Consider the following 27,204-nt stretch of genomic DNA (forward strand, 5'->3'; position numbering starts at 1 on the left):
TTTTTTTTTTTCAATATTTTGCTGCTCCTTGAACGTTTCTTATTTATTTATTTATTTGTAACGCCAACAATGACGTCTACCTTCGGCTGTATGTATGTTTTTTTTATGATGTCCAGCGATATTAATTTTAAAAATTCTTTTTTTGTTTGAAAAGGTCTCATTGTCATCATGTCAGGATCTCATGACGACATCCTGGAGAAATCGAGAGGAACTTTCGAAAATCGTAGAGTATACGCTACATACGTTGTAGTATATACGTTTTTATTTTTCGCTTTTAATTTAGTGGGTAAGTAGGTGCATTTTTGTGTTGGAAGTCGGTTAAATCTTTTTAATTTAAAATTTTGCTGTTGCTAATTCTCGCAAAAAAAGTCTTTATTTTTGTTTTTAACAAATTACATTCACGCCCGTAATGTTACTCTTTAAAAGGCTCCCACTGAGAAGCTAGCTGCAGCTTTATAGATAGATAGATATACTTTATTTGCACACCACAAAGACAAATACAAGTGAAATAAAAACATATTAAGAAGAGATCAGCATACAAAAGGCGGCCTTATCGCTAAGTAGCGATTTCTTCCAGACAACTTTCGGTTTAGGAAAACTAAAGGACATCAACAGGTGGCGTAAAACAAAAATAACCATAGTATTTGTAATACACATTATGTATGTGTATTACTACTAATACCATGGTTATTTTTAAAATAATTTACATCCTAATACATAAACAATATTACACAAATACCTACAATAATGAATAAAATACATATACAAAATATACTAATAAATACATTATAAAGTCATATTGAAGAGAAATAATAGATACAGATCGTCCTTACTGCACCAGATAGTGAGTCTTTACGGCATTTTTAAAAATGTCCAGTGACTTTGATTTCCGTATGTTTAAAGGGAGAGCATTCCATAACTTATATTATAGCTTAGCTTTATGCTCAGTGGGAGACCTTTCCTTACTATATAAATTGTTACCAATAAAGCAATTTCCAGTGGCGTGGTGGGCGGCGGCGCTACCGGCGACGCGGCGGGCATCAGCGCGTTGACGTAGTCACTGAACAAGGGCTCGTCTTGCTCTGAACCAGCTGAAACCAAATAATATGTTCAAAAACTATTCAAAAGGAAACTTCGAAATTGGGCTCAGAATGATACAGAAATGAAAATTTAGAATAGAATAGAATAAAATAGAAATCAATTATTTGTTAACACAACACATAACTACATAATAACTTAAAACTAATACATTTACATCGTAATAATAACTTAAAACTAATACATATATATATATATAGAAAATATGTTGTGATATATAAATATTTACTAAACATTTCGTATTTTCAGCTGAAAACAATTGTTATATTGAAAAACTTTTTAAAAGAAAAACTTCGAAATTGGGCCCAGAGTGATACAGAAATGAAAAATTTACTAAAAATCTCGTTTTTTTTACTTAATTAATCCATTTTAATCTTAGACGAAATAATATTGGCCTACAGGGAAAGTAAGCTGATTTAATTTTTTTCATACGTATCCAGCTTTATAAATGCGTATTTTAAACATTGATTGGCATTGATTGGCAGCTGTCTTCCAAAATGCGCGCTGTCTTTAAAAGTGAACGTATGTCATCGGATATATTTATCAGTAAATTCATTCTAGAGTCCTTTTCATGAAACAAGAAAAACCTGAACTAAAATTAACAGCGTCTTACACAAATGACAATAAGACCGCCTTTACCAGATTTTTCTGAAAATTTACCTCGAATGCTCTAATTTATTTGCAAATTGACCTTTTTGTGTTCTAATTTATGGCCAATTTCCAGCTTTGTATCGATTGGTGGGCTCGAGGTTGTATAGTATTGTATATTATATATACTGGGTTTCTGCTTTCGTCATTTCATCACATTAATGTGTTGAAACATTTTAACCACAATGTCGGAAACCAAGAGGATCGTGGACAATGAGGAGCCTCGTGACGTATTAATTAAAACCGTTTCTGAAAGAACCACAGTAAAAAACAATCTTTGCATCCTAAAACTTTATGATTTAATCGGCTCGAGCTTTAAGTTAATGCATCACTGTGTTGACACCGCCTTCAAAGTGACCAGAAGGTAGCACGTACGATGTTATTTTTTTTAAGTCAGATCAATTTTTTTGATAAAAAGATTTTATTCATACTAATAGAATTGTAACGTAATCGCATTGTCTCTAGACAAGTTTGACAATGAAAAACAGAGTTAAAAAACTTACGAATCAACTCGACGTAAAGTGTATAGTTAGCTGCCGGGTCTAGCAGACCGTCTTTGACCTGCAAGTCCTCTTTGACCTCGATCTCCACCAGTTTGTTGTCCATCATCATTGGATTCTTCATGTAGTCCCTGTAAAAGATTGTTTTCATCATTATATTAAGTCCAGGCTTTAGGGAAAGATGGTCTAGTGGTAGATGGCATGGCTGTGGTGGGTGGCTTAAGCGCAGGTGGCGGTATGTCGTAGGATCTCCTCGGCTTCTTAAGGCAGTATATTTGACTTTATGAGTATATATGTGCATCTACTCGTGTGCGTATTTTTGCGCTTGTGTGTGTATGTGTGTGTTGAGCCCAGTGGCCATAGCCACAGAGGCAGAGGTCATAACCTCTGCCTCCGATTCCGGAGGGCGTCGGTTCAAATCCAGTCCGGACAATTTAGCAAATTAAATATGATGTGTCTTAAAAGGTGAAGGAAAAACATCGTGAGGAAACCTGCATACCAGAGAATTACCTTCATTCTGTGCGTGTGTCAAATCTGCCAATCCGCATTGGGCCAGCGTGGTGGACTATTGGCCTAATCCCTCTTATTCTGAGAGAAGACTGGAGCTCAGCATTGTGCCGCATATGGGTTGATAATTATGTGCGTGTTGGTGTGTGTGTGTATTGAGTGTGCATGTATGAATGACAGTTGGTAGGTGGTTTGGGCGCCGGTGGCGGTATATCGTAGGATCAGCTTCTTCAAACAACGCTCGAGCCTTCGTAGGGTTAATTAAAAAAAAACTAACCTTTCAATATCCATATAGGATCTCCGTGAACGTTTCTCCTCATCCGGTTCCATGGTGGTATCTATCTCGTCCTCAAAGAACTCGTCTCTAGTTGTGGTAGGTGGCATGGTGGTGGTGGGTGGCTTGGGCGCAGGTGGCGGTATGTCGTAGGACCTCCTCGGCTTCTTGAGGCAGCGCCGGCAAGACTCCCAGTTTAGGCCAGGGTCATCTTTGTCGTAGTAGGATCTGCCATCACCCATTATGAGTTCTGATTCTGGAGGGAATCTGTCACTGGGAACAATGGAAAATATTATTATTATAGATCAATAGGTCTATGATGCTCCCTAAAAAATATTGCTGTCTCTTTCGTTGCGATGGGATGAAAGAGAGAGCAAAGGTGTCGATTCCACCGATATTGGTAGACACGAGAAATGCCTTTGACACATGCTAGGTATTATATTGTATGAAAAGTAGGGTGTATAGGGTTCCGTAGAGTAGCATTTTAAACCCTTATAATGCTTAAAATTACTGATAACGATATTCCACACTATGGGATAGACGAGAAAAAAACTATTGTCACTTTAATATACACATGTAGAGAAGTATTTTTTTTTATTACCATTTTATAGATGCTTTTACAAGATTATATATACCCATGCCAAATTACAAAAAAGCCGTGATAGCTCAGTGGATATGATCTCTGCCTCCGATTCCGGAGGGTGTGGGTTCCGATCAGGTCCAGGGCATGCACCACCAACTTTGCAGTTGTGTGCATTCAAAGAAATACCTGACAATTTTCTTAATTCTCTGCGTGTGTGAAGTCTGCCAATCCGCATTGGGCCAGCGTGGTGGACTATTGGCCTAACGCCTCTTATTCTGAGAAGAGACTCCAGCTCAGCAGTGAGCCAAATATGGGTTGATAATGATGATGCTAAATTACAGCTTTCTAGTAGTACAAACGGTAGTTTGTTGGTAAGTTGCTAAGGTAAGTTGGTTGTTGGTTGGTTGGTACATTGAATATGGCTTTAGTAGAGAGTTAAAGTTTACTTACTTTGAGAACACATCGGTGATATACGCCCCCAAAACTGGTTGGACCCCATGCGCCTCCTCATAGTCCACCACCGTCATGTCCCTCGGTGGGGGTAGGTTGCTCCAATCAGGGTGTGGTCTCAAACGCACTATGTATATCCTGGAAATAACAAAAAAAAAATATGTTAAATTCATATTCGTTAAGCACTTCTTGGCACTCAATTGAAGTCGTCACATTTGCAAATTTAACCTTAAAATCAATCCTTAATGTTGAATTTGCTCTAAATTGGACTATATTGAAAGGCCTTTAGGTATTATTTTCTTTACCAATAATTTTAAAACTGTCAAAGCAAAATTGGCCAGTTTTTAAGTGAAAAGGAGATGGTCCCTTTCAGGTCCAATCTTGTACCCCATATCATTAAAACTTAAAAATACAAGTATTTTATTAAAATCTAAATAAGTAAATAAATCTAACTAAATAAAATTAAAACCCAAGTTTTTAAATTTTATCAAGATGGCGTCGATATAGCAACTATGACATGACAATTGACATCAAACGTCAATACGACTACTGCATTGAAAACATCAATCCGCCATTAATACCCATGTCAGTGATGCATTACTTGGGAGAGAACGAATATTATTTCGAAAGAATTAAAGTAAATTCGTAGATTTGAATAATCAAAAATACTTTGAAAAAATATTTTTTTTATTTCCGCCAGGGTACAATGACTGATCCTGGGCTCCATACAATTTTGGACAATATCCTTTCTAAATGATTGTGCGTCTTTTTATCATAATAGGTCAATGATTACTATACATACCTGTAGCAACATATACGTCCGTTGCGTTCCGTTATTCGTGGTAGATCGACGGGAAACACGTATTTGTCGTCTGCGAACACCTGAAAAAGGGAAAAGTCTTTAGATGTTTCAACAAAAATATAGATGCAAAAGGATGAATCTAGCTCTAAATATCTAGGTAAGAAAACGCGGTTAAAAGACCAATAATGAACAATAGTGCAGTTTTTTTATTCAATGACTGCGATCTCAAAGTCACAGACATAGCTCAGCGAGTCGCGAAGCTGCAGTGGCAATAGGCAGGGTATACTTTGAAACTTCACTCGAAAATGAAACCCTAAATTGAAAGAAGTTTCAGGGAGCCGCTGGATGCTGGCGACCGTGGTGTTTGGAAGTCCATGCAAGAGACCTATGACCTGCAGTGGACGTCCATCAGTTGATGATGGTGATGATGATGATGATGATGATGATGATGATGATGTTGATGATGATTATGATGATGATTTCGATGATGATGACGATGATGCCGACGTCGACTTCGACGTCGACGACGATGACGACGATGCCGACGTCGACGACGACGACGATGAGGATGGTGATGACGATGATGCCGACGTCGACGACGACGACGATCGCGGTGTTTGGAAGTCTATGCAAGAGGCCTATGTCCTGCAGTGGATGTCCATCGGTTAATGATGACGATGATGATGATGATGATGATGATGATGATGATGATGATGATGATGATGATGATGATGATGATGATGATGATGATGATGATGATGATGATGATGATGATGATGATGATGATGATGATGATGATGATGACGATGACGATGATGACGATGATGACGATGACGATGATGATGACGATGATGATGATGAAGATTATGATGATGATGATAGTGATGTAGAAGATGGTGATGATGATGATGATGTAACAAATGTGAGTGCGCACCTTCCTCCAGCGCGGCTTGGGCGGCGTGTCGGGCGGCGCGGGCGCCGTGGTGCAGTGCCGCACCTCCTCGTCCCCCCGTCTGCGCGTGCGCGTCATGGCGCTCAGCCGGATCGTGTAGTTGGTGTTCGGCTGCAGCTCCTCGAATCTGATGGGTAAAACAGTGAAATCTCATTTGCCGTTCCTGTTTTCACTTTTAACTCTTTTAGTTATTTAGAAACTTGCAACTAACCTTTCGCTTCTGGAATCGTTTGTCTTGAACTTAGAGAGCGGTCCCCAGCTGTCCTTCTGCAATATCCCAAACCGATCTCTGTATGTTGCATTGCCAGTTAACTCCATCTAGTAGGGAAACATAAAACATTAAATGATAATTTTGATGATGATGATGATTATTTATATCCCAAGTAATTGCTAGAAGATCATAGACAAAGTTAAATGAGTCACGAAGCTGAAGTGACAATATAGATGATGATGTTGATGATTATGGTTATGGTGATGATGATTATGATGATGATGATGATGGTGATGACGATGATGATAGATGATGATGATGAGGATGATGATGATGATGATGATGATGGTGATGAGGATGTTGATAGATGATGATAACGATGACGATGGTGATGATGATGATGATGATGATGATGAATGAATCGTTAAAAATGATAAACCAAAATTCTCAAGTCTTCAGTCAGTACGTTTGACAGATTTCTTGGCTAGAGAAATTTTTGGGATACATGTATTTGGGCTGTCAGCCACCAAAGTTGATCTTGATGGTCATGTGGTGTGATGATGAGTCATACCGTATAGCCTTTGATCTCAGCGTTGGGCTTGAGCGGCGGCTGCCAGGTGAGGTTGATCCAGCTGCTGGCGCAGTGCACCGTGACGTTGCTGGGCCGGCCGGGGATGCCGTCGCCCGTCGCCGCCGGCATGGTGGCCGACCAGTTGCCGCAGCGCTTCGTGAAGTCGGAGCATGCGCATACCTACGAACAAAGATTTTTTACTGTTAGCAGAAAAATACTTTATTGCACACAATAATATTGAATATAAAAAAAACATAATAAAAAGAAAAATTAGCGTACAAATGCGGCCTATTGTCAAAAAAGCAATCTCTAACAGTTAACTCTTGAGTTATGGTTTTCAAAAATGTACTCATAGTCATAAAAATAAAATGATAACTTTTCAATCAAGATAATTTTCTTTCATATTACATATTGGACAAATGAGTTAAGTTCAAGATAACAGTGTAGTGATTGTGTATATATACACCGGTAGTGAGAGGGCAAGCAGTCTATCGCTGGCATCGAAAGGAGGCGGAGACGTGTGCTGCTGGCCATTATAGTGTAGTGGTGAGATGGTGACTTACTGCTATTACGGTAAGGACAAGGGACCTTACAAACAGTATAAATGTATTAATTTTATTACACAAATAGGAAAAGATATTACAAAGTATGTTTTTTAAAAATTCAACAACCATAATTATGGTATTTAGTGGTTTGTTTACATCAGTCAAGGTCCAAGACACTTTATTGCCAATCTCTATGTCACAGACCATAGCTACTTTTGTTCAGCTCAGTTTTGACCCGCTAGTGACATGGATGAAGATTTAACAGTTTCTTTGAAGTAAATGGACCTAATCAATACTGCTAAAAGTACAATTTACTTTGAAGAAAATTGAGGTTTAAATGTGTTTTTAGGGTCCCGGACCCATCTGGCCGTCTATCACCAGGCTATATTTGATAACTAGACAGTTAAAATTTTCAAAGCAATGCAAGATATTATATTTCATAGAGAACCTCTAATGTTCGTACACATGCGTTTGCTAAAAATCTAAAAATTTAAAAACGCAAAATACAATAAAGATACTTACCCTAAAAACATATGTGCTGTGGGGTTCCAGATTATCAAACATGTATGGCAGATTCCTGTTATCCCTGGAATGGTACGCTCTCCTCGGAGCCACCTCATTCATCTTCCTCGCCTCCAACAAATAGTAATGGATCAACTCCTCGATATCCTTAGGTGGAGCTGCCCAACCAATCGTCACAGATGTAGCCGAGAAACCATTAATTGAAATATTAGGCACAAATATCGGATCTTTATCCAAAGTTGTGACAGTAGATTCATAAGTATGAGGCTTACTCCTCCCATACGTTGTAGCAACTTCGAGTCTCAACTGGTATTGTGTAGACTTTTCCAAGCCCTCCATCACAAATGATATGTTTTTGACACCGATCTTCTCTTGCGTGTACTGATTGAAGTTTGTCGAAGGCAGTCTTCGGTACATCAAGTAGTAGCCAATTATATCTGAGTTGTATGACTTTATGGTCCAGTTTAGGAATAATTGTGACGCACTGATGGGTATGACAGTGTCTATGACAACTTGTGGTGCTGCGTATATTATGACGTCAATTTCTCCAGTGACATTGGTAGAATTGACAGGGTCGAAAACTTCGCAGACGTAAGTGCCGTTGTCTTCTGGGTTTCGGATGTGTAGATCGTATTGGCTTTTGATTTGCTTGAGATTGATTCGTTTCGCCGGTTTTGTTGTTAATTCGATTATGTCGTCGTCCTTTCCTCTCTTCCACCATCTAACTTCAGTGGTTTTGTAAACTGTAAGAAAGATGGGAGTTTAAATAGCAGCAAACTAAGGCTATGAGAGTATTATATGTACAATATCTAATTTACAACTGTTGCCTATATTTCTCTGAAAGTGTCGATATGGGTTAGAGATTAGATCGATAGGACACTGCTAAATTAAGCAAAAACGCGGCTATTAATTTGACGATAAGTTGTGTTTCTGATAAATTTAAGTGTTGTAAAAACGGAAAAAAATATCAATCAATGACGTTCGTTTCGAAATCAGAGATCTGTAACGCTATTCTGTAATGATGTTTACATAACTCGCTGATGCGAGTTTTAATTCACCTCTATCTCTCTCTAACATGATACTATAGAACGAGAAAGATAGAGGTGAATTCGAAACTCGCTCTGGTGGAGTTATACAATACATCGTTACAAATTAGTTTTTGGGTAGAAGTTTGAGGCATACTGAAAACTTATTTGTTACCTATAGTACCCTAACCCAGAACTAGAAACCTAGCTGGGGTATAGTAGTTTTTTTTTTAAATATCCCTGAGGCAATCTGATTTTTTATACCTTGAAATTGAACCGAAAAATGCTGACTAGCTTTTGGAGTAAACTGGAGGTTTGCCTTGACTATACATACCTGGAGAGAAGTGGGACTAATTTTCTCAAAAAACGTCTTTTAAAGTAATCTGAATTTTTTATACCTTGAAGTTTAACCAAAAATGCAGACTAACTTTTGGAGTAAACTGGAGTTTTGCCTTGACTACACATACCAGACTATACAGTAGTAGTATTTTTCTCAAAAAATATTCCTGGAGGCAATCTAAATTTTTTATACCTTTAAATTGAACCCAAAAATGTCAGCTCTCGGAATACGAGATAGACTGGCCTTAGATAAACATTTTTCGAATTACCTTCAAAAACACACATCATCGTAACATTAGCTTGCTCTGTGACATTTTCCTTTATCGGCCCCGCGGTTTTATTCACAAGTCTGCCAGGATAACTGAGGTCCAAAACAACACTCCTCTCCACCTTCGCATCCCCCAGTTTAGCTCTGCACGTATAGTTGCCGTCATCGGTGGTGGTAGCGTTGGTGAGGGTCAGGTTGTACGATTTGTACTTGCGCGGGTTGCCGTCGAGGTCTTTCTCTTGTAGCTGCCTCTCTTGGGCGTGTTGGTGTATTCTGTGGAGAGATTTTGTTTACTATGGTTGTCATGAGTAACTATTCTAATAGTACGGGAATTAAAAGGGGGTTTCTGGTTTTTTTTTTTGTGTAAGTAAACGCTTAGCTGCAATCACTCCTGATGGTAAGCGATGATGGTGGAACGCTCTTGCCTAGAAGATGCTTATTCACTCTTGACTTAAAGATACCCATGTTGTAGGTGGTGGGGAAAACGGACTCGGCAAATGGACCTATACCTAGGCAGTAGTATGCACTTCATAGATCTCACACACACACACCTTGAGACAAGACGGAGGTCCTGGGTTCGATCGCCGACTGGGCCGATTGAGGTTTTCTTAATTGGTCCAGGTTTGGCCAGTGGGAGGCTTCGGCTGTGATTAGTTGTCGCACCTTACTAGCAAAGTTGTATCGCCAAGCGATTTACCGTTCCAGTACGATGTCGTGTAGAAACCGAAAGGGTTGTGGATTTTCATCCTCCTTCTAACAAATTAGCCTGCTTGCATCTTAGATTACATCATCATTTACCATCAGGTGAGCTTGTAGACAAGGGCTAACTTGTAAAGAATGAAAAAAAGAGAAAAGGGAAGAAATGCACATAAGTCAAAGCGAAGTTAGTATTTTATAGAGGAAAAATTTGATAGTTTGTTTGAATTGAATATGATCTGAAACTGCAGAACCGATTTGAAAAATTCTTTCACTGTTGGGAAGTTGCACTATCCCCGAGTGCTATAGGCTACATTTTATCCCCATATTCCTACGGGAACGGGTACCACGCGGATAAAACCACGCGGCGTTTGATAGTACAGTTTATAAAACGTTTTTATTTGTTTTAGCTAGTTATTTAGCATTATTATTTAACTCACACGGCTATAGTAGGTTCCCCAATTTTCAAAAACACTTTTGACATTCAAAAAATAAATCATGCATCCCACTATGCAGTGAAACAATAAGGTGGCAGGGGGTTGGAATACAATCGAAAATGCAAGGGCAATTCTTGAGTGGCGACGGAGGGTGTAAGCTGTACATAGAGTTACTGTGGACTGGCAGACCCGACAGATGTCCTGGCTGATATTTAAGTTATATGATATTTAACTTATAAAACGGAGGTCCTGGGTTCGATCCCCGGCTGGGCAGATTGAGATTTTCTTAATTAGTCCAGATTTGGCCAGTGGGAAGTTTCGGTTGTGGCTAGTTGTGGCACCATACTGACAAAGTTGTATCGCCAAGCGATTTAACGTTCCGGTACGATGCCGTGTAGAAACCGAAAGGGGTGTGGATTTTCATCCTCCTCCTTACAAGTTAGCCCGCTTCCATCTAAGACTACATCATCACTTACCATCAGGTGAGATTGTAGTCAAGGGCTAACTTGTAAACAATAAAAAAATATATATTTTTTTATTTTTGAAAATATTGGATAATGATTTTTTCAATGCAAATAAAAATTAAAGTGCTTGTCTGCAATTTAAAAATAACATTTATTTGAATAAATTTAACATTGGAATAAGCCATTTAAAGGCCATCAGCTCTGTTTAAATCGACAAAGATAAGAATTACAACACCATCAGACTGATGCTTTTTTTACTAAGGAACCCAGTAATGGTTTTGTATTTACGAATCTTCAAATCAAAGAACTCCTGTATCATCATTATCAACTCATATTCGGCTCACTGCTGAGCACGAGTCTGCTCTCAGAATGAGAGGGGTTAGGCCAATAGTCCACCACGCTGACCCAATAAGAACATTCTCTGGTATGCAGGTATCCTCACGATGTTCCTTCACCGTTTGAGACACGTGATATTTAATTTCTTAAAATGCACACAACTGAAAAGTTAGAGATGCAAGCCCCGGACCGGATTCGAACCACACTCCGGAATCGGAGACAGAGTTCATATCCACTCTCATTCTCTCTCTTGTATGAAAATTATGAATTAATTTTGTGAGCTCCAAGCCGATGATAGTCCTTAGGCATTTGTCTACTTCGTCCAATGCAGAGTTTCCCAAACTTTTTTGTGTCGTAGACCCCTTGCCAAGTTTTTCCGTGTTGGATAGACCCCTAATTATTTGATATTGAGTTTCTGTATCATACAACTTACACAATTTTATAAACATTTATAATATTTTTTTTTATTCATACTAGTTTAATAATGTATATGTTTTGATATTATAAGATAATATGATGTAAAAAATTGGTACAATCAGTGTATGTGTTATGATCCACTATCGTGGAAACCATTTTCATTTAATGGAACCCCAAATTTTTTTTCACTGACATAGACCCCTCGGAGTTTGTCATAGACCCCTAGGGATCGAGATAGACCACTTTGGGAATCACTAGTCCAATGGTTAAGTCGGCCCTGTCTATTCATTACCAACTCTATGGTCACAGGTAGTCACTGTACGTATATGCAATAGCTCGCCGTCAAACCTACAAACATTCCTACCCTAGACACTTAGGAGCCCACTCAGTACATCTAACACGCACTCGAACCTAGACGGAAGCTTAAATGGGGGTACTTTACAATATTAGGCGGCATTTTTTACACCTGTCTTTACTACGAGAAAGATTGCTGAAAATAGGGATGATGACAAGGTTTGAATATATTGATTTTTATGATACACTAGCTGAAGCCGCGCGGTTTCACCCGCGTGGTTACCGTTCTTGTAGGTATACGGGGATAATGTACAGCCTAAAGCCTTCCTCGATAAATGGGCTATCAAACACTGAAAAAAAAATTCAAATCGGACCAGTAGTTCCTGAAATTAGCGCGCTCAATCAAATAAACAAACAAACTCATTAGTTTCATAATATTAGAATAGATTCGAGTAAATAAAGTCAATGTTAACTAATTTATACATATATTATTTATACATATATTATTGACTGGATATTTGCAAAGTAAATAAGATTAGAAAATTTCAAAATCTTATTATATATTCTTTGTGAATAACTCAAACAAAGTATTGGCAATTTGAACACCGGAAATCGAACGCAAAGCCTTTAGCCCTTGTTTACGAGGCGGTCGAGAACCGCTGACTCAGACATTTCTAAGAACTTCTTTGCAAAACGATCGCGTTTCGTCGGAATAATTTTCTCAGTATTAGTACATTTTGTTTTCGAGATTGGCAATGACATATTATGATTTAATAATAATAATAATGTCCTCCTGACTGAGTTTTAGTCGTGGTGGCCAACTTTTCCAAAAACTTTTAGCCTCAACCGAACCCACTCATACAATGGATCCACCTTATCTACTGGAATATTGTTGTACCCATTCCTAGCATATAGTTTACCCTTAGTTGGAGGGGAGAGAGATCTAACCAAAAATCCACATAATATAGAAAAATCACTTAAACCTGCAGCTGTATGCACGTGAGAAAGGGTAGCCAGACAGAGTTGTAAAGGTCCGTTTATATCTACAGACATTTAGCGTGCTAGACACTTGCCGTGGCAGACAAAATAATATTCTTCTAAGTGTTTATTAACATATTTATATCTATCGTAACGCGGCCGCGCAGAAGTTGAAAGACACGGGCCGCGCCCGGCCAGTATTAGCGGAAAAAATATTTTGTCTGTGCGGTTCATGTCTGTAGAGTCCTTTTCATGAAACCTGAACTAAAATTGACAGCGCCTTACACAAATGGCAATTAGACCGCCATTACCAAATGACAATGAGCGCCATTAAGACATTAGCGTCGCGTCTGGGGGACTTCTTTCATGAAAAGGACTTAATGTGTCTCTAGCTACCTGCTGGGCAGTGGAAATAGACGGTGTCTGTGGGTGTCTGCCACGCTACTTGTCTGTGAAGTACTGTGTCTGTACATATAAACGGACCTTTACAGTTTATCCTCCCATATGAAGTTATTACTTCAAAAACAAAAGAACTTACCTGCCATCAATTTTAAGTGGTTCACCATTGAATAGCCATTCCACAGTAACTTCGATTGGCATAACACTGCAGGTGATGTTGGCATCAAAGCCGAGGGTCCCGTTAAGTAGCTGCACGTCCAATATCTCTGGTGTATCTTGACCTGCAAATAAAATCATGACAAATCATACTAACATTTTAAAGGCGAAGGTTTGTGTATATGTTTGTTCCTTCTTTACGCTGCGGCTACTGAAACAATTTAGCTGAAATTTGGAAAGGAAATAGATTTTTCTCTGGATTAACACATAGGCTACTTTTCATCTTGGAAAAATCCATGGATCCCGCGGAATTTGTGAAAAGCTGAATTATACGCGGACGAAGTCGCGGGCGTCCGCTAATCACAATAAACACACTAATATTACAATGGCGAAAATTTGTGTGTGTTTGATCCTCTTTTACGCTGCGGCTACTGAAGCGATTTGGCTGAAATTTGGAATAGAAATAGATTTTTGTCTAGATTGTCATGGTTGAAATTATTGTGAAAAACTGAATCCACGCGGACGAAGTCACGGGCATCCGCTGGTATTAAATAATTCAATACATAAAACAAAATTGAAGTGTCTGTATGTGATTTCAAAATAACTATATTTTATCAAATGCTTATTATTTACACCGTACTACACACAACAAACAACTTTTTGATAATTCATGTCTGTATGTCTGTCTGTCTGGGTAGGGTAGAGGTAGGGTAGGAGTAGGGTAGTATAGGGTAAGGATAGGGAAGAAGTGCACATCAGTCAAAGTAAAACTTGACCGGGTCTGCTAGCATTAGTATAGGTAAAGAAATGCTGTTAAGTAGTATCAACCCATATTCGGCTCACTGCTGAGCTCGAGTCTCCTCTCAGAATGAGAGGGGTTAGGCCAATAGTCCACCACGCTGGCCCAATGCGGATTGGCAGACTTCACACACGCAGAGAATTAAGATAATTCTATGGTATGCAGGTTTCCTCACGATGTTTGCCTTCACCGTTTGAGACACGTGATATTTAATTTCTTAAAATGCACACAACTGAAAAGTTGGAGGTGCATGCCCCGGACCAGATTCGAACCGACACCCTCCGGAATCGGAGGCAGAGGTCATATCCACTGGGCTATCACAGCTCTTAAGTTAAGTAGTATAAGAAAATTCTGGAAAAAGGTTAAAAATAGTTTGGGGACCCCTGTGCTAAAACAAAAAATAGACATTTTTTGAATTGAAAAAAGCTTCAGTGTTTTTTATCGTAAGATACAAGAGTGAGCCACATTTTGCAATTCTAAGTGTATTATGAATTTCAATGAAGGTCGATTTCAGATGTAACCATAATATTTTTTTCCTTTGATATCCCAGTGTATAGTTACTTACTCCAAGTTAGCAACATATCTCATGGCGAGGCCGAATGACGAAGCGAAAACGCCTGTTGTTACTTATCTCAATTATGTATTGGAAAAGAAATTTTCCATTTTCTTTGTACAGTGCCTACCTTATTTAAAGACCTTGTGCACGCCACTGGACGAGAAATATATATACTGCATTACTGAGCAAAGAGCAACCTACATTGGTTCCTCAGCAACACTCCAAGAGGCAATCAGCAACCTGGGCGGCCTCCTAATCTTCTGGAGTGTGCTCGACTGCATATAATGAATGCAGCAGTGACCTACACCAAACGACCCATGCACAACTGCTAATCACTTGGTCAAGTGCTGATATAGCCCAGAAGGAAGGATATACTGTCAACCAATAATGGTAAAATTTTAAATATCCCAACATTTTTGGCTGGTGGGAGGCTTCGGCCGTGGCTAGTTACCACCCTACCGGCAAAGACGTACCGCCAAGCGATTTAGCGTTCCAGTATGATGCCGTGTAGAAACCGAAAGGGGTGTGGATTTTCATCCTCCTCCTAACAAGTTAGCCCGCTTCCATCTTAGACTGCATCATCATTTACCATCGGGTGAGATTGTAATCAAGGGCTAACTTGTAAAGAATAAAAAAAATAAAAAAATGACGAAAGAGATAGCAATATGTTAAACAAACAAAGACTTTCTTGTAAAGCAAATTCTAGGCTTGTATGACCAATGGCTTAAGATGGCCTCAAAGAGATAATTTTGACTACTAGTAGCTCTCTTTGGTCTCATCACAATGAAAGAGAGAGGGATAATTATACAGAGAGAGAACAATATGTAGGAAAACATAGACATTCTTGTGAAGCGCATCCTAGGCCCATAGCCTAAGTTAAACATCAAGAGATAATTTTGACTATTTTATTTTTAGTCTTGTTTTAGCCCCCCTCTCTGGTGATCTGATCCCATAGAAATGAAAGAGAGAGATAATTATTTATGCTATTTCTTTTGTTGAGATGGGATAAAAGAGAGTGACTTGGAATCAAAATTATCTGGCTTTTGCTTTAAGTGGTGTGCACTTCTTCCCTACTCTTACTCTACCCTTATTCTACGCAACCCTACCCCACCCTAAAAATAAACCTACTCTACCCTGCAATTTGATTTGATTAAATGAATTGTTGGTATGGGAGTGTAGAACAGTGTTGTTGTTTTTTAATTTGTAATTTTTGCATTATACAAATCTAGTCCCAACAATAATCAATCAATCAATCAATTTATTTATTTGCAGATACATGCATTATATATACAGGTGGTCGGTAGATGTAGATGGTAAATGTATCTTGCCAATTTGGCTTGCAAATTATTTATTAAGTATTTAAAGGTTTAAAATGACAATTTCATTATTTAAAATTTACATCTTTACAATAATTTTATAAGTAAAGAATGAATGTATAAACTAAGAATCATTCAAAATGGTATGGTACAGTTGTTCAAAAGTTATGCGGTCACATACATTTCGAAGACCCATTTTTATTTATCTAGATATCTCAGGTCTGCAGGACTTATACACATGACTTCTGATAGGAGTGCATCACTACTAACTTCTCACCAGTTTCTTACAAAGAAGGTAATACCCATAGTCTTATTTGCTATTAGAGATCAAATTAGTAAATTAGGATAATTGTTGTAAACATATATAGTAGTATTAGGATAATTGTTATGAACAATTGTTTCTAATCCAAGCAATACAGACAAAAAGGAAGTTAACAACACTGAATGATGTCCAAAGAAACATATTTTTTACCCTTTTATGTGTAAGTTGTTTATAACAGTTCATTAGAATCATCACAATGTTTTAACTAATCTTTCTAGAAAGGCTTACAAAACGGAATTTCAAAAGTTTTTGAAACACTACATTACCATTCACCAACAATAAATTGTCGCTGCACTGTGCAGCTGCGCTTTTTTATGCATTACTTCATCTCATTGCTTCGGTTTCGTACGAGAAAAATGTGCAATAGCGAAATGTATGTAAACGTAATCTCTATTGAATACACAACGGGCATGTAAATATTTAGTTTACTATCGGAATTGTATATAAATAATGCTGGTTACTCACCAAAAACCGGATAACAAGATAAGATACACCCAAAATAAAGCACAAACGTTATGGTGTACTTCCCGACCAAGTTCACCATTGTCATGGCGGAAGAAGCAGCTTTACACGTACACTACACACGATCCCGTAATATAAAACACATTGCACGATAGTTAAACCATCCTCCAGTTCATTTACCAAAAGATATGGCTGGTTATTAGTTTAATTATTACAATAAAAAATTTACAAAGCGGCTGACACCCAAAGCCGAACAAACAATCGCTCTGAGCTGTGTTGCCTGTTTTTATTATGTGCATTTATTTTTGTTGTTTGCTACAAACTTTTATAAGCGTACTACAATCTTGCCGAGGTCAGGCCAGGAGCACTCCGTGTTTTAGTTACAGCTTTTGGTAGAACGCTACAAGTAAACGGTCGGGCCAGTTTAGAGTAGTAAATTCATGCGGGTGTCTAGTGACTTTTCCAAGTAAGCCCGCTTCCATTTTAAATTGCATCGTCAGTTAACGTAAGCTGGTGCGATCATAGTTAACTTGTCATTGAATAAAAGCTATAACCGCTCAACTACCCACTGCGAATTTTACAAACACTTTTATATTATTAGATTTCAGTTCACCTACCTACTTTTAATATATTTTGTCTGATTTACAACTAAGATGTAAAGTTATAAGCACACAATACGTTTCGGTTTATTGTTGAAAATTAAAAGAACTAAGATTAAATAAAAGTCATCTAATGGTCTAAGGACGTATGTTATTATGTGCGTATGTATGTGCAGCGTGTTATAAAATAAAAGTGGAGGAGCATTGTACATCCAAAGATAACTTGTCGAGGGGATGCTCACGGTTCTTTGTCATGAGGCACAGACTGGAAAGAGATCGTTATTTTGAAATCTTCTAAATACTCGTTAATATGTTATTAGTTCTTCTTGAAGAAGAAGAAGAAGAAGAACTAATAATATTAAAACTAATAAAATAACTTATTATTTGTTAACCTACACCACACCACTAATATTTTAATTTATTCTTTCTTCTTTGATGATATTCAGTTGACAGTTCGTTCTAAGGATTAACAAATGCTTGTTCGTTATGAGTGTGGTAGTACTATACTCACTATAGAAAATCTATTATTATTTGTACTAAAAAAGCTAAACTGATGTTGTAGAAAAATCGCAATAAAAATAAAGATTACAAATAATGTGAATGAAGAATTTTCATCAACATTATAAAAATGTTTAATTAATTTAAAAAATAACTCGACGTCACCTACTAAAAAAAATAGCTCTTGGACTTTTTTCACGCAGCAACATTGGTTGTTTATTGACAAGGCCAATGACAGGCGGCGGGGTCCTAGTTCTATGGCAGCTTCATTGAAACAATTTGTAAGAAATAAATGACTTGATAAGATTATTGTGTCCGCCTTTAAGTTAAATTGAAGTGAAAATGTGGTGTATAAATATTGTGTAAACTTTTTTCTTACGAGAATTTTCAGTATACTGTAATTTAAGATGTATGTTCATTACTCTGTAGGAGCCATTTTTATTGTATTTATTTTGTGCGTTCATTGTGATAATGCTGCTACTAACAACGAAATCTTGGAAATATATGGTGAGTTTTATCAATTATGAATTACATTCCTACTGTTTACAGAATATCCGGTGTTGTGTGTTCCTGCACATTTCGATGTTCACGCCTTTACACTCGATCTGTCATTTGAATCGCACAATGCAAATCTTCCAAATTGTTAATCGTAAATTAATATTCAATAATACACTTCTCATTTTCTAATTAGGTTATAAATATCCCATCAATTTGACTGAACAGCTTTTTTCAGCTTTGTTAGCCCAAAATAAAACCATACAATATAATGGATTATAGATAAATGCGTCTGTTACGTTCTCACATAAAGACCGCTGAACCGATTTTGATGAAGTTGGATGCACTTATAGATTGGTTTTCTTGGAGGCTCTCTTCGGTTTTATTTTTATTTTCACACAAAAAGCAAGTAATAAACTCAATAATTCAAAGTAAAGGAGCCTGACTTATCACTGAAAGGATTTGACACCTTCTGAAAGCTCTTAGAAAGTACAAACAATTAAACAACTCTAAACAATCATCATCATCCATCATTAACAGCTGATAAAAGTCCACTGCTGGACATAGGCCTCTTGCATGGACTTCCAAACAAAACAGTCTTGAGCGGCCAGCATCCAGCTGCTCCCTGCAACCCTCTTGATGTCCTCAGTCCACCTAGTGGAGGTCGACCTACACTGCGCTTTGTGATGTTGGGTTGCCATTCCAGCACCTTGCGATTCTAACGGCCATTGGCTCTTTGAATTATGTGCCCTGCCCATTGCCACTTCTGCTCCTCTGTGGATCTTCTAATTTCTGATTCAAGCATGCAGAGAAACTCTAAGAATAGCTTGCTCCATCGCCCAAATATGGCAAATATGATTACTTATATGTAGGGTTGTTTATTGAAAATTCATCATCATTGCACGGTGCTATCCCCATAGCGGAATTTGCTGGTTAGTATAGTATGCCGAAAATCATTTCAATTGTGAGTAGTCGAGTCTAGTCTACTCTCTAATGTTATCCAACTATTTTCTCCTTGACGATCAGCTTCTCTGTGTGTGTGAAGTCTGCCAATGCCAATGGGCCAGTGTGGTGGACTATTGGCCTAACCCCGCTCATTCTGAGAGAAGATTCGAGCTCAGTAGTGAGCTCAATATGGGTTGATAATGATGATGATGATGATGATGATGATGATGATGATGACAATGTCTATGTTGGTAGTCTTTGTTGTGCTTGGAATCTGCTTACTGCTTTTACACTAAACATTAAATGGCTTTTCTATTATTTTAATAACCCAGTAACCTTAAGAATTATTTCTATATTTTGTACTTGCACTCGCGCCATTTATTACCAACTCCGCTGTTCCTTTGTAAAGTAAGTAGGCCATAAGACAACAAAAGGATGCATTTTTCAGAGTTCCGCCCATTGTTTCACACTTGAAAAGGAAATACTGGATTCGTGCTTGATTAAATTAAACCAAAAGAAACTAAACAAAACAATTTACATTGTTAATCTGTCGTTTATTTGCATAATTTATTTTTCAATTTGTAACATTGCAAAAACATAAAAAGCTTATAAAAAATAAATTGATCTTTCCATTGTATTTTGGATGGCCATTGCAAACCCAGGTCAGCAGACTAATTCACGAACTTTGGTGTCTGTTCGATTTTTTTTTTAAAAGAATATTTGCCATATCTTTATTTAAATATGACCAATATTCCCATTCCCCTCCAATTAGTAAAGACTATGTTAGGAGTGGGTATGACATTAGACCAACGGGGAGGGGATCGAACCATCACCGTGATGAGTCCGACCGCCCTTACCGTTGAGCTATTGAGGCTTTTAAAGTTTAGGTTAGTTGATATACAAATTTGAGATTCTATGTGATAAATGTCATCCAGTGCCGTCTGGCAACCGTTCCTGGATATCAGTAGGTAGATGACATTTCTCAGTTGTTTTGATGTTTATATTAATAAAGACCAAATAGTGAATAGGTCATCAAGTCACTGTTCAATATTTAATTTCTTAAAATGCACATTACTGAAAAGTTGGAGGTGCATGCCTAGGACCGGATACGAACCTAAGCCATCTGAATCATCGGCAGAGGTTGTATTCACTAGGCTATCACAGCTCTTACCAGTTTTACCAACTATTAATAATTATTCAATACTCTAAAAGTAAGTTTTGTCACTTTCCTTCTTTATATCAATTCACTAAAAACAGCTATGCATGGTGGAAAGCATGGTGGGTCCTAATCCTAATCTTACTGTAAAGTCTCGGATTATCTATACTAATATTATAAAGCTGAAGAGTTTGTTTGTTTGATTGAACGCACTAATCTTAGGAAGTACTGGTCTGATTTGAAAAATTCTTTCAGTGTTAGATAGCCCATATATTGAGGGAGGCTATAGGCTATATATTATACCCATATTTCTACGGGAACGGGAATCACGCGGGTGAAACTGCGCGGCGTTAGCTAGTCCGAGACTTTACAGTAAGCATTCAAAACTAGGCTAACAATGTGTTAAAAATGTGTAAATGATGCATTAAATATTGACACTAAAAAAAAGAAAAAAACTTTCATAAAAGTGAAACAACCATAAACAAGTAGAAACAATGAACTATAAAGTGACATAATGCGTTATGGTCATGGAAACTCAGTCATGGCTCTTATTTATAATTTTATGCTCTGTTTATATTGTTTACGCAACGCTAACTATTATTATCTCATTAATGCACGCGGTTTTGCGCACGCAGTTTTTTATTTAACCACCGCCATTCAACGATCTTATATGTTAACACTTCCTCTTTGTCAACATTAGAAAAAAAATACTTACCTTTTTTTTTTTTTAATTCATTACTATTGTGCAATCAGCTGCAACAGCTTTAAGCAAATTGCTTGTGGGTACTACATGGCATGTGTAGCTGACCTTCCATTGAAGGCCATGCTAATTTATTTTATTTGTTAATTTTTTTTTTATACAAAAAAAAAAATATTTGTTAATATAATACAATTTTATTTGTTAATACAAAAAAAAATTAACAAAAATACTTACTTAAGATTTTTTAACTTGACAGAAATTTTCCTTTACTTTTCAGTTAAGCGATACGCTTTGCTAGGAATACGATGTATAATGGAAGTTGGAATAAGGATATATTTTATATAATTAATTTATATCACTAATTTACACCCCAAAAAAATATTTTTCGAGAATTTACTTCACGACTCTTCCATAGGTAGTCTCTGAGCTAAGTCGCTAAAACGCACATGGCGAACTAGTTCCTAGTTGATCAAGGAACGAGATCTCATTCGTACGAGAGCTTTTTTAACGCCCGTTAAACAAACTCTCGTGCGAACGAGGGCTAAAAAGGTAATTTTGAAATTTAGAATCGTTCTGCTATGAAACTTGCGTAAGCAATAGATTCCTTCGAATCCAAACGTATATAGTTACAAATTACGAGTAAAACAGAAACTGTCAAGACGTAAGAGGAAGGTCATTTCCATTAGCCCTGTGACTCATTGTACTACCGGTGGGATATCGCCGTGATGCATATATAACAATGCTCCATCGTTGACACGAGTTACGTCATTGTTGCGTTCGTAATACGGTCTATTATGCGTTGGCAACATTGAAAGTGCATTGCGATAAAGTAATGGATGGGAAGGGCTACCAAAATTTTTGTTGTACGCACCAAGATTGGCTTACGAGTAAGGGTGCTTTCATATTAACCGTTTGTCGCGAGAAATGGTGCTGTCGTACTTTACTTGTAAAGATCAGAATACATCATCATCATTAACAGCCGATGGACGTCCACTGCTGGACATGGGCCTCTAGCATGGACTTCCAAAAGAAACAGTCTCGAACCACCAGAAGGTCGACCAACACTGCGCTTTCCGGGGTCGCACTTCCAGCACCTTGGGACTTCCATCGGCTCTTCGAACTATGTGGCCTGCCCATTGCCACTTCAGCTTCGCGACTCGCTGAGTTATGTCAGTGACTTTGGTTCGTCTGCGGATCACCTCATTTCTGATTCGATCACGCAGAGGAACTCCAAGCATAGCTCGCTCCATTGCCCGCTGAGTGACTTTGAGCCTTTTTATAAGGACACACCCACACGCTTTTTCATTGCGTTGAGCCAGCCACTGACGATCAAGTAATTTCATATGCCTGCAGCGCTAACGGCTTGACAGCCGATAAAATAGATCGTGCGTGTGTCGCGATGTGAATGACATCATGCCGATCGAGACCGACACACGATCAGTTTTATCGGACGTCAAGCCGTTGGCGCTGCAGGCATATGAAATTACTTGATCGTCAGAGAATTAGACAAAATATCGGACGATATTTTGTCTATTTCTCACTTAGTCGCATTTTAGCACTCCTTGTATTTGTAAGGTGGAGTGTGCTAACCTATGGTAGTAGCGTGGGTTTTAAAACTTTCAGCTTTTATACACAGACTAGCTGACGCCGCGCGGTTTCACCCGCGTGGTTCCCGTTCCCGTAGGAATACGGGGATAAAATATAGCCTATAGCCTTCCTCGATAAATGGGCTATCTAACACTGAAAGAATTTTTCAAATCGGACCAGTAGTTCCTGAGATTAGCGCGTTCAATCAAACAAACAAACAAACAAACAAACTCTTCAGCTTTATAATATTAGTATAGATAAAGAATGATACAGAACAAGCAGCGTGGTGGAGCCGGTGAAACACATAAAAAAACAAACCTCACGCGTCTCCTTGACATCCGCATATACAAACTTTTTCATAATTTGTATTTCAAGGTTACTAAACTAACAACAATTACGTAAATTAATACTCGTATAATAATCAATAATTATTTATTACCTATAAGAAAATACTCCATCTTATTTTTTTAGTTTTAGTGAACAGTTTTTAAAATATTTAAAAACATAAGACATAATTTTTCTTGAATAATGTTGAAAATTAGTGATGCGACGCTTCATGTCGTACTGACTCGAAAATGTATTCGTTTTTGAATTTGTATTTAGAATGGCATCCCTTCCTTGTTCCGTACGCTCTATCTGCCTATTATTCTTTAATCTGTGCTTATAAATAAATAACGTAGTTCTGGCCATCGCAGTCACTAAGTACATAACTGCTAAATGTTAGCGCGCTAATTAGTATGGCTACCATGCGCGAACAATTGCCAAATGATCTGTTTTCTTTGTTACCGGCTTGTATAGACTGTAGGCTGTTCAGCATACAATACAAAATGTAAACAAACCTTAGCCATAAAATAGGCGCCCTTAATGCCGGCGCATATCTTTCATAGTAAGACAATCTACTAGCAACTCGGTATTAATTTTTATTTCCACGCTAGACGCTACATTACTATCGTAAATAAAATAATAACATAAAATTAAAAATTTTGAAAACCCCCGAATGCTATGAAATTATTAATTACACTCTCGATCAACTCATCAATATTCCCTTTCAGTGCGCTTTCATTTGAGATCGCACTCGAGTATATTTGCAAACATTCGGTTGCTCTACCCCACTTTTACCCCCCACAACTTTTAAACGGCTCAACCGATTTTCATCAAACATGTCTAAGAACACCCGCCCGTAAGTCTCCTTTAATAAAAAAAAAACCAAATTGAAATCGCTTCATTTGTTACTACATTATTATTACTTAACTTTAACTATTAACGCGACACTTTTGTGCTTTATTTCGACAAATCAAAACGGGCAACTTTAATATGACTCTATGCCTCTTTATATGAGTTATAGAGTCAAAAATCAATCAAAAAACAATATCTAGAACACTAATATTATAAAGAGGGAAAGTTTGTAAGGTTATAGGGGATAATCACTGGATCTACTGAACCGATTTTTAAAATTTTCTTACCAATAGAAAGCCACGTTATTTGCGAGTGTCATATCCTATGTTTTATCCCCGTACTCATACGAGAACGGGAATTGCGCGGGTGAAACCGCGGGGCGTCTGCTAGTTGTACTATAATTTGCGACATTTTTTTTTAAATTTCGCAAAGCAGTAATAGTTTGTCAATAACAAACGTCAATGCCCCGCGTCTCGTCAAGTGTGCAGTGGCCTTAAGTGTTTAACTTAAGTATTTACGATGCCACGTACTGTAAGGTCAATTTGACCTGTAGTACCCGTGTCCACGGAGACCCAAGGGTCCCGGGGGTCATGGCCCATTAGTAATGACCGTGTTCCATCTATAAAAAAATATATATCTATCTATAGCTTTATTAGTTGGGCTCTGCGGTTTCACTCGGTTTGCGCTATGGGTTATATGGTAAAATATGGCCGATGACACTCACAAATAACGTGGCTTTCTAGTGGTAAAAGAAGTTTTAAACTCGGTACAGTATATCCGGATATTACCTGCTCCCTACAAAACCACAAACTTTACCTCTTTATAATATTAGTATAGATTAGCTGGGCTCTGCCGTTTCACCTGCGTATTTTGCATTCCTGTAGGAATATCGGGATAATATTGGGACTGCTACAAACTATGATAGACAGCAGACTATATTCTATCTCTAAGCTAAATTGCATCCACATTCGTTCAGCATTTGAGTCATGATTAAGTAACAAACTACAAACATAATCACAAAATAGTAGTTTTAGTTTTCTGAAAATTTCCTATTTTCTGAGCAATATTCTTATTTTTTTATACTACTACCGAGGAAAGATTTGATAGTTTTTTTGTTTGCATTGAATGAGCTCTGAAACTATTGCATTTGTCATTCCCATATATTTTTTTAATTTCCTATCGTCCTAGAAAATTGAAATGTAACATGGCTAAAGCGTTCATCCGGCCAACAATTTAACTATCTGCAAAGTCTAATAGTCCGGGATCCGTAGAACATTTTTTACAAGTGATATCAAGTTTATTTGTCGTGAGTAGATTCATCTCGATGAGACGATGAATTTTTTATTCTACGAGTTACTAGGAAATGAAAATTTCTGAGCGTCGGAACGAGATAATGTACCACGCAATTTGTAGGACATTGTGGCTGTTAAGTTGTATAACTATCAACTAACAACTGTAAAATAACAGCTGGTTTGTAACAACTTTTAATAATCTCTTTATTGGTACAAGTTGGGAGGAGGGTAGTATATCAAAAGTTGTTTCTAATCAGATGTTTTTATTTACTGTTGATTAATTAATAGTTATACATACTTAACAGCCACATGTCCTACAAATTGCGTGGTACATTATCTCGTCCCGACGTTGTGAAATGAGATGGTCCAAAATTGTATGGAACCCAAGATCAGTCATTGGACCCTGGCGGAATAAACAAAAAATAATTTTATTAACTATTTTCTATTATACAATTCTACGAATTTACTTTAATTCTTTCGAAATAATATTCATTATCTCCCAAGAAATGCAACATTATTATGAGTAACAATGGCGGATTGATGACGTTTTCGACGTAATAGTCGTTTTGACGTTTTGCTGTCAAATGTCATGTCATAGTTGCTTTATGGGCGTTAGAAAAAAAACAAGCTCAGTTCGGAAGTGTAGAAAGCAATTAGAAAACAGTCGGGACCTTAGATATTGGATACAATGATTTTCTTCTACATTATTTAATAGGTTCCGACTGTTTTCTAATTTCTTTCTACACTTCTGGACTGAGCTTGTTTTTTTCTTTTCAGTTTTTTTTATACTTTATGCAGTCGGGTTTTTTTATTTGTTTAATTAATTAATTTATTTCATTTTATTTAGTTACATTTATTCACTTATTTATATTTAAACAAATAACCTGTATTTTATAAATTTTTATGATACGGGGTACAAGAGTGGACCTGAAATGGAGCATCTCCTTTTCATTTCACGGTAACTTCGTTAGCTACCAGAATCAAGAATTTTCGCAAATAAAAAAGTAGACGTCTCATCGAGATGAAGCTACTCACATAAAATTAACTTGATAGTAATCACTTGTACAGAATCTTCTACGGATCCCGAACTATAAGCGGTTTTAGCGATTTCATATTATTGAATGAACAAGCGGGGTCAAGCAATAAATAATAAGTCAGTGGCTTAAACATTTGAATAATGATCAAACAATAATAGTTTTAACACGTTTAGGTTTCTCTTTTATTTCCATACCTACATCCTTCCATGCTAAAGTGATAAGACGGGAAGTGATACGTAGCCGATAGCCGATAGTCCTCACTCGTTAGCCGATAGTCGATACCCGCTCTCCAGTGTCGGAGTTAATCACATAATTGACTTTGACGGCTAATACTTAACTCTAGCTTAGTTGAAAAAGGATAGTTAGGTAGATAAAGTCGATGGATTACCACTTACCACGAAGTGGAACATATTATGAATAAAAAACTTTACATTACCATATATCTATCTATCAGATAAGTATAGGTACTTATAATAAAACTAAACTTATAATTCTGTACATTGAAGATATTTTGAAAATTTTTGTTGGAGGGCATTATATAATCGACCAGCTGACGCCGCGCGGTTTCACCCGCGTGGTTCCCGTTCCCGTAGGAATACGGGGATAAAATATAGCCTATAGCCTTCCTCAATAAATGGGCTATCTAACACTGAAAGAATTTTTCAAATCGGACCAGTAGTTCCTGAGATTAGTGTGTTCAATCAAACAAACAAACAAATAAACTCTTCAGCTTTATAATATTAGTATAGATAAGCCAAAAATATTTAAAATAAAAAGGGGGTGAAATAGGTG

The 27,204-nt window shown here is 37.4% G+C and overlaps 2 protein-coding genes across 3 annotated transcripts in view; one reads left to right on the top strand and one right to left on the bottom strand.

Annotated features, from left to right (window-relative positions):
* The window catches only part of LOC112048240 (tyrosine-protein phosphatase 69D), a 45,491-nt gene extending 28,294 nt beyond the window's left edge, over positions 1 to 17,197 (bottom strand). Inside the window, exons 1-12 of the mRNA XM_052889430.1 lie at positions 16,931 to 17,197; positions 13,456 to 13,597; positions 9,297 to 9,568; positions 7,664 to 8,406; positions 6,597 to 6,776; positions 6,026 to 6,132; positions 5,797 to 5,941; positions 4,863 to 4,942; positions 4,061 to 4,198; positions 3,031 to 3,300; positions 2,250 to 2,377; positions 982 to 1,091 (exon numbers count right to left, since the gene is read on the bottom strand). Coding sequence (XP_052745390.1) covers positions 982 to 1,091; positions 2,250 to 2,377; positions 3,031 to 3,300; positions 4,061 to 4,198; positions 4,863 to 4,942; positions 5,797 to 5,941; positions 6,026 to 6,132; positions 6,597 to 6,776; positions 7,664 to 8,406; positions 9,297 to 9,568; positions 13,456 to 13,597; positions 16,931 to 17,015 — 2,400 coding nt within the window. The 5' untranslated portion in view covers positions 17,016 to 17,197. The remainder of the gene's footprint in view (positions 1 to 981; positions 1,092 to 2,249; positions 2,378 to 3,030; positions 3,301 to 4,060; positions 4,199 to 4,862; positions 4,943 to 5,796; positions 5,942 to 6,025; positions 6,133 to 6,596; positions 6,777 to 7,663; positions 8,407 to 9,296; positions 9,569 to 13,455; positions 13,598 to 16,930) is intronic.
* A 1,056-nt stretch (positions 17,198 to 18,253) lies between these two features.
* The window catches only part of LOC112047381 (uncharacterized), a 64,016-nt gene continuing 55,065 nt past the window's right edge, over positions 18,254 to 27,204 (top strand). For both annotated transcript variants that reach the window (XM_024084493.2, XM_024084494.2), the window contains exon 1: positions 18,254 to 18,531. In XM_024084493.2, coding sequence (XP_023940261.1) covers positions 18,432 to 18,531 — 100 coding nt within the window. In that variant the 5' untranslated portion in view covers positions 18,254 to 18,431. The remainder of the gene's footprint in view (positions 18,532 to 27,204) is intronic.

The sequence above is a fragment of the Bicyclus anynana genome, chromosome 25 (assembly GCF_947172395.1).
Source record: "Bicyclus anynana chromosome 25, ilBicAnyn1.1, whole genome shotgun sequence".
In the NCBI taxonomy this organism is placed as follows: domain Eukaryota; kingdom Metazoa; phylum Arthropoda; class Insecta; order Lepidoptera; family Nymphalidae; genus Bicyclus; species Bicyclus anynana.